This window comes from Corapipo altera, unplaced genomic scaffold (genome assembly GCF_003945725.1).
Source record: "Corapipo altera isolate COAL_440 unplaced genomic scaffold, ASM394572v1 2, whole genome shotgun sequence".
Lineage (NCBI taxonomy): Eukaryota > Metazoa > Chordata > Aves > Passeriformes > Pipridae > Corapipo > Corapipo altera.
The window spans coordinates 267156-278393 of NW_020884890.1; the positions used below are offsets into that span (position 1 = coordinate 267156).

Below are 11238 nucleotides of genomic sequence, written 5' to 3' on the forward strand. Positions count from 1 at the left end.
CCCACTGAATTCAAGAAGGTACGCATGCTCATAAAACTATTTGTGTGACTGTCGGGTTTGCAACTAGAATTACCAAACCCAGTTGCTACTAAGGAAAAACTCCCTCTAAAACCACTATGGTTTGAGAAGAGTTACAACCATGAGATAAACTAATCTAGGTTTCAGGATAATATAAAGCATGGTCTTACTCAGTCAATTCATTTATCACATACTTTTTCCTGCAAAAACTGCCATTTAAAAAATCTCAACGCAAAGCATTTTTGAACACCTCATTTGGTTTGGTTGATGTTAATTTTATCTGCTTCCCTCTTTGACCAGCTAGAAGTTGGCATTTAAGTTTACTGGACTCTTGACTGATCCACAGATGATCTTGAAGGTTAACTTTAAGAAGAGATTAAACGATCATGATCTCATCTCAATTAAGAACTAAGCGCAACATCTTCCTTTCAGGACAACTTTACAACAGTAAGTTCCTCCCTCACAACCTTGTAACACACTCTCCCATGCACCTAAACAATCATGAATAAACAAGAAAACAAACCTTAGCAAACTGCTTCACTCACAGACTGAAGAAAGCTTATTTTTCAGATTTGAATTTGAAGCACAGATGTTGACTATAAAACACATGGGCATTTTATAAGGAATTTTGAGGATAACGGCTTATATTTTTTTTCCTACTACTAGTCATGGCTAGGCTTCGCGAACGAAGATTTGGGGCCTACTACTAGTATATCATTAAAGAAGACCCTTGTAATGCTTTAACAGTCTACATCTCATACAGTTAGAAGTCCTCTGCTCTACTTAATATTAATGTATACAGTACTTCCTAAACTGTATTTTAAAACTTCTTTTTGGGATATACAATATTTCGAGTTCAACTGACATGTTGTTATTAAACATTGGAAGATCAAAGATGCAGTACTGGACAATGAAAGAACACTGTCCCATAAAACACACCATACAAATAATTTTCACAGTTCTAACAATACAAGATCATACATAAAAATATCACAAATAGCTCAGTACATGTTATCATCAACATAATATTAAGTCCAGCAAATAGTGTCACATATTAAGGGCCAAATTCTGGCTCAATGTGCAGTTGAAGCCTAAACAGATGTTTAGAGAAAATAATATAAAGCCACCCTGAAGTGTTATACTGATAACAATAACATTTCCTAATCTGTGTAAGATTTTTGTCCTAAAGTACATAGCTAATTTATGCTACAGAAGGAACACGTGGCCATTGGTATTTGGCTCCTAGGACATGCCTTCATGGATTTGTTGTGGTGAAGGGCAGTGGAGGCAGAGGACAGTCTTCCTTCTGGGTATGACAGTTATAGCAAGCATCTTTATCTACTGTTCTGCCAGAATTTGGCCAAGAGTTCAAAATCCTGTACATCTTATTCAGTAGTCCCACTGAAATCAATGGAACTGTTTTTGTGAGTAAGATGAAAAGGATTTGGCCCCCAAAGTTTTTAACCCTTTAAGTAGTAGAAATTAGTTTCATTGCACTTAGCCCATCACTCACAAATAACTTTCTACTCAAAACCAAAATGGTTGTCAATGTACAGGAAGTGTTTACTCACAAATAGGAAAGCATGGAGCAACATCTGACTATTCATAGCACTTTGAGACTGAATTCCTAAAAAAAAAAAGAGCCACTTGCATATGACAATTTCATGACAATTTCATCCAACGTGTGTCTGAGGCCAGAATAGTTGTTTTTTAAATTTCTAAATACTATCTCTGGATACCTTAGAAAAAGGTGAGTGACTTGCTGCCCTTTTGGTTATATTAAATAATTTTAATTCCTTGTATTCCCCATTTCCTCTCCAGAGAAAAGAATGTAGAAATTTTGTGCTGACAGCAGTCTTTTGGTATCAAATCCTCAGGGGACATGATGGGCTTTTGGCTATGGGAATAAACTTAGATTTCCTGCTTAACTCTCCCAGTTCACGCTGAAGTCAGGAAGAAAAGTTCTTGGAAGGTAATCCAAGTTGATTAAAGACTCCACTCACTGGGAAAAATTCACAGACTTCACCACACAGAGCGTTAGTCTAGCCTTTGGAATAACGTGAATAAAATCTCCATAGAAAGGGCTGCAATGAAGGCTTCAGAAGGACATACATAATGGTATGTCCAGGAGAAGGTTACTTTGGGTGTTGTGCCCACACCTGGTAAGAAAGCTGTTAAGGTATCTCTTTGTTCCTATTAAGGAAAGTTTTCCCATGATTCAGTTTTCCACACGTCCTATTCTGAAAGGTAGATCCTGAAGTCTTTATTATATCCTTGTTCCTCACTCCACCGGTTATTTGCCAGAATAATACTTAAGAGAGTTTGCTCTGTGCATCTTCTTCGTATTCAGATGCCATGAACCCCTGGTGTCTCCTGGTATGAACTCAACTTCCATGTTTTGCCCTTGCAGCAGCTCCCAGCTCCTTGCATTGCTGAGGACCTTCTCAGATGAGAAGATAACCCAGACATACATTTCTACACAGATTGGAAGAGCAGGAACAGGAAGAGTCATACAGACTGGCCTTTGTGCCTCCCACCTGCAATGACAGGGGTGTCTCCCTGGCATGAGGAGGAAGATGGGGTGGTGGTCACCTCCTTGGTATAAACAGAGGTTGGGAGAGCTATCTGGCACCCAAGGTAGCTCTTGGGGCTGGCCCAAAGCGCTTACAGGAATTAAGGTATTTTGTGGATTCAGGTCTTGAAAGCCATGTCACAGGATTTGATATAAGAATTAAAGGGTTTCATGGCAGAAGATGAAGTTCTCTTCCTAAATTCTGAAGGAGTTTATTTTTTTGTGAATACTGCTGCCCCAAAAGGAAAGTATGCACATGCTATATGCTATATTTTTGGTTTGCCTTTTTTCCCTTCTGTTTGTCCAAAAAAAAAAAAAAAAAACTTAGAAAATAACAAAACTGATGAATTTTATGGCAATTTTATGATGAATTGCCCATTTCTGATCTATGTTGAGATTTATTACTAGCCATATTTGACTTTCATTTTGGGTTCTGAAAGCATTTAAAGCTTAGTATTAAAAAACCTCATAACAATCTTCTACAGCAAGTGTATCTCAATTTTACAGGTAAGCAAACCAAGGCATAAAAAAAATGAAATGATATGCCAGAGATAGAATAGTAAGTCAATGGCAAAGTCAAGAAGAGAATGAAATCCTGCAGCTATGGGTTAACTCTCTCTTCAGGCTAAGAAAATTGATCTTATCCTTAATGTGCTGTTTCACACCACCTGTACTAAAGTTCATGAAAACCAGCCAGTTTGCACTGTTAAAATATTTGCAAAGCCAATTATTTTTTTTCCATATAAGCACAAAAATTCTACTTAAAGGGTTAATTATACTGCTGCGCTGGTAAACATTTTTAACTTATTGCTGGTTAGACCCGTCTTTAAATACTAACTGGGACAGAAGAGACTGAGCTGGCCCTGGACTCCCTTGTCTTCGTGTTGGGCATGGATATTGTACAACAGGATACACCCACAGTGGCCTCAGGCAGCTCATCTTCCTCTGTCCATTCATTGAGATCTGGGTTATAGCACTGAATGCATTTCTTGTACTTTTTCTCTATTTCATTCCAGCCACCCACTAAGTAAATTTTCCCATTAAGGGTGGAGGCGCCAGCCGTACTAACTCCAGTTTGAAGTGGTGCCACATAATTCCATTGCCCTGTGTAAGGACTGTAACACTCCACAGGGAGAACATCGACCCTCTCGGCTCGCCCCCCCAGCTGAGACCCACCCATGACATAGACCCTCTCCAGAAGGGACACTGCACAGTGCCAGCCTCTTGGGGTGCTGAGGCTGGCCTTGTCCTGCCAGCTGTCTTTGCTGGGGTCGTACATGCACACTGAGCGAGAGTAAGCGTTATTGATGTAGCCTCCTGTGACCAGGATCTGACCATCCACCACGGCACTGGCATGGCAGCACCTGGGCACCTCCAGCGGTGCCTTCATCTGCCACTGGTTAGTTGCGGGCACGTAGCATTCAACAGAGGAGAGACATCCCTCAGAGTTGCGACCGCCCACGGCAAAAAGGAGACCATTGAACACATTCAGGCTAAAATGGGTGCGCCGCTGATTCATGTTTGCCAAGTGAATCCAGCTGTTGAAACGAGGATCATATCTGAAAGCATTAAAAAGAGGGTAACAGTCTCACATAGTGCTCTGCTAAACTGTACAGGATTTCCATGTCACTGCTGCAAGAGCAAAATTGCTAAAATTTTAGTCAGTTATTTAGCCTATGAAAAGTCAGTGTAATGAAACTGGTATTCTTCGTTAAATTTCCAAATAAATTCAGGTTTTGATGGGAGAAATATCTGTTTGTGTCATTAAAACCTATTATTTCAATGAAGTAAATCTAATTCTTATGTAACTTGATTTTGTACAATAATCTCATTAGAATACTGGGAAGAGATACTTTCAAGATACAATAGAAATTTAAATTTTTTTTTTTGCAATTTACACCTACAGCAAAGATGTCTAAATTTACTCAAAGAGTATTAAAAAAATGTTATTTGGTGATTTATACTTGCATCTTCTTAGTACTTTCTAAATGGTGAATATGCTTTCCCTGCCACTCATATGGAGTAAAGTTTATGTGAAAAGAGCATCTGCACTTTCTAACACCATTCCTATCTAAAATAACATTCCTCGTCCTTGATATTTAAGCAATTTTGAAATAGGAAATGTCAAATTATCACTCTTGAAGATGTTGAGTAAAGTACCTTAGTAGACCCACACACTTCTCCTGTTGCATGCTAAGGGGATCAGAAAATCACATGAGAAAAAGACTATGGGAAAGTAAGCACTAATTGTTAGCTGTTGTTCAGCATTGTCATCTGCAAGTCCACAGACATACTGATGTGACTTGACATGCTCAAGGTTAATGGCACAACAAGGAGCAGAATCCATTCAGCCATGGACAATGAGGATTCCCCAACCTCCTCACAACCAGGGTGTGCACTGGGCACAGCTCCTTTGAGAATGTGAAGCACAGCTTAAAGGCAGCAGGTCAGGAGAGCAACAGCATAATCTCTTTTATGTGATATATTTTTCTGACTAAGTAGATTACACAATAAAATTGATCTAGAGAAGGTTCCTCATTCATTAACTTTGTATGTTGGTTGATGTCCTCAGGAGAAGTTGACTGTTCCTTCCGGGAGCAGAAAAGGGACCATTGGTAGGACTGTGGCTGTGTATTGCCATTGTATGTCCACAGTCTGTTAGTAGACAAAAAGCTGAGTTTTTTTACCTCCAGCCTTTCCTTCAAGCTGCTGTGTGCTGTCAGCTTGCAGGTTGAACTATTTAAAAACTAGTACCACTCATTTGACTATTGCACGTTAGCCTACGCACTCTTCTGACCTTGCTACCACCAGTGCAGTCCTACAATGGCTGTAGGTAGGAACTGCAATATTTCAGAAGTGAGGTGTTATTTGGAGTACATTGTAGAAGAGAAATACAGCCCTCAAGCAGTGGTGCTGTTTCTAAACTCTTGATAATAATAAAAAGCTAAGGGATATGAAATGCAGTATAAAAGCTGTTGAAAATACAGTAGATGGTGCATAGAAACTTAAGACTAGAAGTTAACACCTAAAAGGTGCTTTTCAGAACTTTCTATGAGACATCTAAGGTTTTAAAAATTTGAAAACTCTCACCTTGTCTGATTTGGTGCATTTTAATGGTACCTTAGAACATCCCAGGACTTCTTATTTATGTTCCTATTTACTTCCTCTACTTGGAGTAAGTTTTCTCAGGTTTTCCTCACTTCTGATTGTGCATGCGCAATCATGGTGAAGTTTTTTGCCATAACGCCAGTTGCATATTTCTGTTCATTCAGACTTTAATTTAGAATAGCATCTATACCTCCCCCACACTGTCCCCTTTCTCTTTATCCGAGTGGTTCATGTTACATGACACAAAACAGCGTAGTCTATCTGCCTACCTTCTGTAGATACCTCCATCTCTTTTAAATAAAGAACCAGTTACCTGCAGAAATTGCTGACTGCATGCTTGGCTTGGTTCCTGGCATCATTCTGGTCTTCCCCACCAGCCACATAAAGAAATCCATCCATCACTGTGACACACTGATTAAAACTTTTAGCAGGCATTTCACTTAGCTTCTTCCATCCTTTTTCAGGATCTCTGTATAAGATGTCTCTGCTGAGAGACTTCTCTGTTAGAGCAGGGCGTCCCCCAACAGTAACTAAGACTCTGAAACCTCCACGGATCCTTGTTCTTCTGGACTGAAGTGTATTCTGGTGATAGGGAAGCAAGTGATAGTTCATGGCATCCACTAGGAGCTTATGGCAGTCTGCATCTTGCATCATTCTTGGCACAGTTTGTACATAATTGACAAGGTCTTGGGCTGAGATGGTACCAAAACGGATGTTACTTAAGAGATTGGCAGCAAACTTTACTCTTTTTTGGTCAAATTCCAGCCATTTTATTGCAATCTGGAATGCAACAATTTCAGAAGGCAACTGCAAGTCATCATCTGCAAGAAGTTCATTAATCTGATCAAAAGTAAGTTTCAGGAACTGATCAGTTTCTGAAAATTCAATGAAGTTGTCTCTAATAAATTTGTGCGCTGCTTCCTTGGTTGTTTTTAGTCCGTACGTTTCTGCAATATTAGCAATGTACATACAGTTCTCAACACTGATTTCTTGGACTAGAAAATCACAGCACATCTTTACAAGGGTGTGAATCTGTAGATAAATTGCTGTGGAAATAATACTACCTATTGTATAAAGTGAGAGAGTAAGTTTTCCAGAGTAAGCATAGGTGATAACAGTAGCTAGACCCAATGGGGACACATCATTGAGGTCCACTCTTTGAGTGGATGGATCTTTCTTTAAGATGTTGTGGAAGTATTCACTGCTTGAAGCCATCACCACCTTATGAACACTGAAGGATTTGGTTTTGGTACTGATAGTCAAGTCACACAGAAAATTTTCTTGTCTCATTCTACTTAGACCTTCCAAGAGATTTGGGCAATATGATGGATCTGAAACTTCAGATGAGATGCAGCTGAAACCATTTCCTCCTTCCAAGAGTCCATTCAAGCCATTTAGTTTACTGAGGGGGCCATCTTCCACGATGATAGTAGTTTCATTGATATCTGCTTTGTTCTTTTTCACATTCTTCTTCTTAGGAGCCATGACTGCAATGAAATATCACAGCCAAGAGCTTGCTAAAATTAAATTAAAATGTTTAGAGCTACACCACAGTTGTGAAATTTAATAGCTATGTGATTGTGCAACAAATCTAACCTTTGTCAATACATACTAATGCCACAAAACCAAACACACAGGATAATCTATCTTCCTAAGAACTATTATTCTGTTCTAGATTGTAGTGTGGCTGTTTATTATTAACAATCAATACTTATATTGTGAAGAATGCATCTACAAGTCATTCAGTAATTTTTTTTTTTTTTAAATAACAGGGCCACAAATTAACATTCACCTGTTATCATCACGTTCAAAGAGTTAAATTCTCCAAATGAGTTTGCCAGCATGTAAAATTTTGTAAATATGTATTTCAATTAGACAGGTTCTAGACCTGAATTCATCAGCCAGAAGCACTGGAAAAATATGGGCCCCCAACTTTGTTAATCCTTACTCCAGGAATAGCACAAACTTACAGGTGAGTTCAGAACTGGACTGGGAAATATTAAGACTGGGAGAAATTCTTAAAGACAAAAAAAAAGCAAGATGAGACATAAAGAGAAAGTGGATTTTAGTATGATGTCATATTGATTTTAGATTTAGGAACTGCTCCAAACTGATTCCGGGTTTTTGTAATTTTTGATTTTATAAACTGATGATATTCTATTTTCCATGTCAGACATGCAAATACTTTCTAGACATAGCACACTTTGCTTGCTTTTCAGCATCAGTAATTCAAAATCTATAATCTTACTTTTCGGATTTTGTGGAGATTTATGGAGAAGATGTCTAACTTCTATCTGAAAAAAATGTCATGCAAACTCGGGATGTGTTACTTCAAACAAGTTCTGTATGTGTCAAGGTAAGAATCAGTCCCATACAGTGATATTAGAACACATTTATTTAAATAATATGTATCAACTCTAGGCAAGTTCCAGCTCTTACTGTAATGAAGAGCCACATTTTTGTCAAATGCAATGTAAGACAGCCCCAAAGCAGTCTTCAAAGGATTTGCTTCAAATGAATATATGTATGTGCAAATAGACTCAAAGGAAAGCACTGATCTTCAGTAACACAGTTTAAACAGAACGGTGGAGATCAGCATTCAAATAGATTCAAATATAGCATTTATCTCCAATATATTCACTGATTTTAAAACAATTTACACGTTAATTTTCTTTGTGATCTTTGCAGTCATAAAATCCAGAACATGAAGAAATGCTAATTAATGATAATTAATTACAGTTTTATTGTAGATAATAAAAAGACTTCAGTAATATTTAAGTCTAGAATCTCAGCACATCAATTCTTCCTTAAGCATGTAATAAAATGATAATTTAATTATAGAAAGGAATGGTTGCTGCCTGTGAGCACCAGGAGTTTTTTGCTGCTGCTGCTGCTGGGTGATGACCATGTGCAGAGCAGGCAAGGGAGACAGCCATGTGTGCCCAGAGTATCAGTGTCAGCCTGTGCTGACGTGAGCTGCGATCCCTGATATGTCAGTGTGCCAGCGCAGGGGTCAGCTGCTGCCCGGCTCCCCCTGCTCCGGCTGCATTCCAGGAGCTGCATCTGTTGAGACCTATCAGAGTCACGTCCCAGAATAGCAACCTCCCAGCAGCTTGCCATTTTAAGACAGGTTCAGCTGAAGGTATAGCTAGTGTTTTAGAACACTTGGTTGTTTAACACAGCTTTTGTTGCAAAAAACCTGTGATGTTGCAAGTGTTGTGTACATTTGTTCGCATAGAAAAAAAAGGAAAACAAAACCTCTGGATATTTTTGTATGTTCTACATAGAGTTTTAGCTTTGCGTATTAATAGCCGCAACTTTAAAGCTGGCAAGGGCATATTCTTTCGGCAGTTGTATCTTGTTGTTCTAAGTATTTTTAGAGACCCGTAACTTAAAATTTTCAATACATGCAGCACTTAATGTTTATTGCCTCACTGCATCATTGCAGAACTCATTTAAATACATGGTATTTTAAGCTCTGTTAAAAAATGCTTACTACCCAAAGTTTTTTCTTGAAAAACACTTTTTCATCACCATAAATTTCATCAGCCAGTATAGTGTACAAGCACTAAAAGTGACAGGACATGCAAGCCCAGTGAAACAAATAAAATGATCCTATAATAAAACCATGTTACTTAATTTTGAAAACCCTGGGTGATTTGGTTTTCTATTTGCTTTCACTTTATTTATTTTAACTTAAGAACAACTCATGCCAAATATCACTCGGGATCCCAAAACAATGCCTTCAACCAACCAACCTCCCCCCCCTTAAAATGTTACCCTCTAAACACTATCAAACAGAGGAGTTAAAAACCCCTTACCCTCCTCAGAAAAATGTTGTTCCAGAGCTGTCCAAGAAGCTGTCAGTGAAAATGCGTCTTCCTTAGAAAATGAGAACACAAAAAGTGAGAAATTGTGGTAAAAAAAGAGAGAGAAAGGTCAGAGGCCACTTGTTAAGTCCCAGCTTGTGGTTTCCAATGAGATACTTTGCTGTCACAGCAAGCAAAGGAGACTGGAGCCTGCGCTCGAGTGCTCTTTAAAATGACCCCTCCTCTCCATGCCTTGCTCCCTGCCTCTGCCCAGCCACAGGAGCTCAGCTTTCCTGGACTGCCTGGCCGCTGGAAATCAGGAGTACAAGCCTGGACCCTGCAAATGCACAGGTACAGGGGAGGAAAGGGAAGGGAAGGTGAAGATGGTAGTTCCACAGCAGGCAGTAATTGTCTCAGGTAAGTGTACGGTGAGCCACTGGGTTCCCCTGCTCAAAGCTGGGAGCCTGGATGAAAGCCAGTACGGTTAGGGAGAGGGACAGGTTTAAGTTTGATATAAGGAAGATAGTTTTTATGATGATGATGGTGAGGCATTGGCACAGGTTGCCTAGAGAAGCTGTGGATGCCCCATCCCTAGAAGTGTTCAAGGCTGGGTTGGACAGGACTTTGAGCAACTTGGTCTGGCAGAAGATGTCAGAGGGGTTAGAGCTAGATAATCTTGGAAGGTCTTTTCAAAAGCCATTATATGATCATATTATTCTATAACCTAAAATAACTACCAGGAAATGCCAAGGAAAACATGGTACTTAAGTTCGACTTTCTTAGGTTTTCTGTGCTTAACTCTAGGCAGAGAATCATATAAAATCATGAAATCAGACGGGTTGGAAAGGACCTCTGAGATCATCAAGTCCAACCCTTGATCCACTACCACCACAGTTGCTAGACCATGGCACTAAGTGCCATGTCCAGCCTCATCTTAAAAACCTCCAGGGACGGAGAATCCACCACTTCCCTGGGCAGCCCATTCCAATGCCTGATTACCCTCTCTGTAAAGAATTTCTTTCTAATATCTAACCTAAACCTCCCCTGGTGCAGCTTAAGGTCATGTCCTCTTGTCCTACTGCTGATTGCTTGGGAGAAGAGACCCACGCCCACCTGGCTACAACCTCCTCTCAGGTAGTTGTAGAGAGTGATGAGGTCTCCCCTGAGCCTTCTCTTCTCAAGGCTAAACAACCCCAGCTCCCTCAGCCTCTTCTCATAGGACTTGTGTTCAAGTCCCTTCACCAGCCTCGTTGCCCTTCTCGGCACCTGCTCCAGCACCTCAACATCTTTCCTGAACTGAGGGGCCCAGAACTGGACACAGTACTCCAGGTGAGGCCTCACTAGTGCTGACTACAGGGGTAGAATCACTTCCTTGGTCCTGCTGGCCACACTGTTCCTGATCCAGGCCAGGATGCCATTGGCCTTCTTGGCCACCTGGGCACACTGCTGGCTCATGTTCAGCCTCCTGTCAATCAGCACTCCCAGGTCCCTTTCTCCCTGGCTGCTCTCCAGCCACTCTGTGCCCAGCCTGTAGCAATGCAGTGGAAAGGAGATCAGCTGATGGGGCTCACAGCCATGTCTTGTTTTGTCCTGTTTCAAGGAGTTAGGTTGCTGCTTCCTAAACAATTGCCTTGGCTTTCAAGGGTACTGGCTCACATCCCCTGATATATTTGCAGAGAGATGTGAACTTTGATCTTCTGTCTCTCATCAAGACAACTTGTGGGTTATGCC

The 11238-nt window shown here is 40.2% G+C and overlaps 1 protein-coding gene across 1 annotated transcript; it reads right to left on the reverse strand.

Annotated features, from left to right (window-relative positions):
* Positions 1 to 965: 965 nt before the first annotated feature.
* KLHL31 (kelch like family member 31) lies at positions 966 to 9718 on the reverse strand. The gene is made up of 3 exons (XM_027644929.1): positions 9520 to 9718; positions 6012 to 7215; positions 966 to 4149 (listed from the first exon to the last, which is right to left on the reverse strand). Exons 2-3 carry the CDS (start codon positions 7181 to 7183, stop codon positions 3417 to 3419), a joined length of 1905 nt encoding a protein of 634 aa, XP_027500730.1. The 5' UTR covers positions 7184 to 7215; positions 9520 to 9718; the 3' UTR covers positions 966 to 3416.
* Positions 9719 to 11238: the final 1520 nt, after the last annotated feature.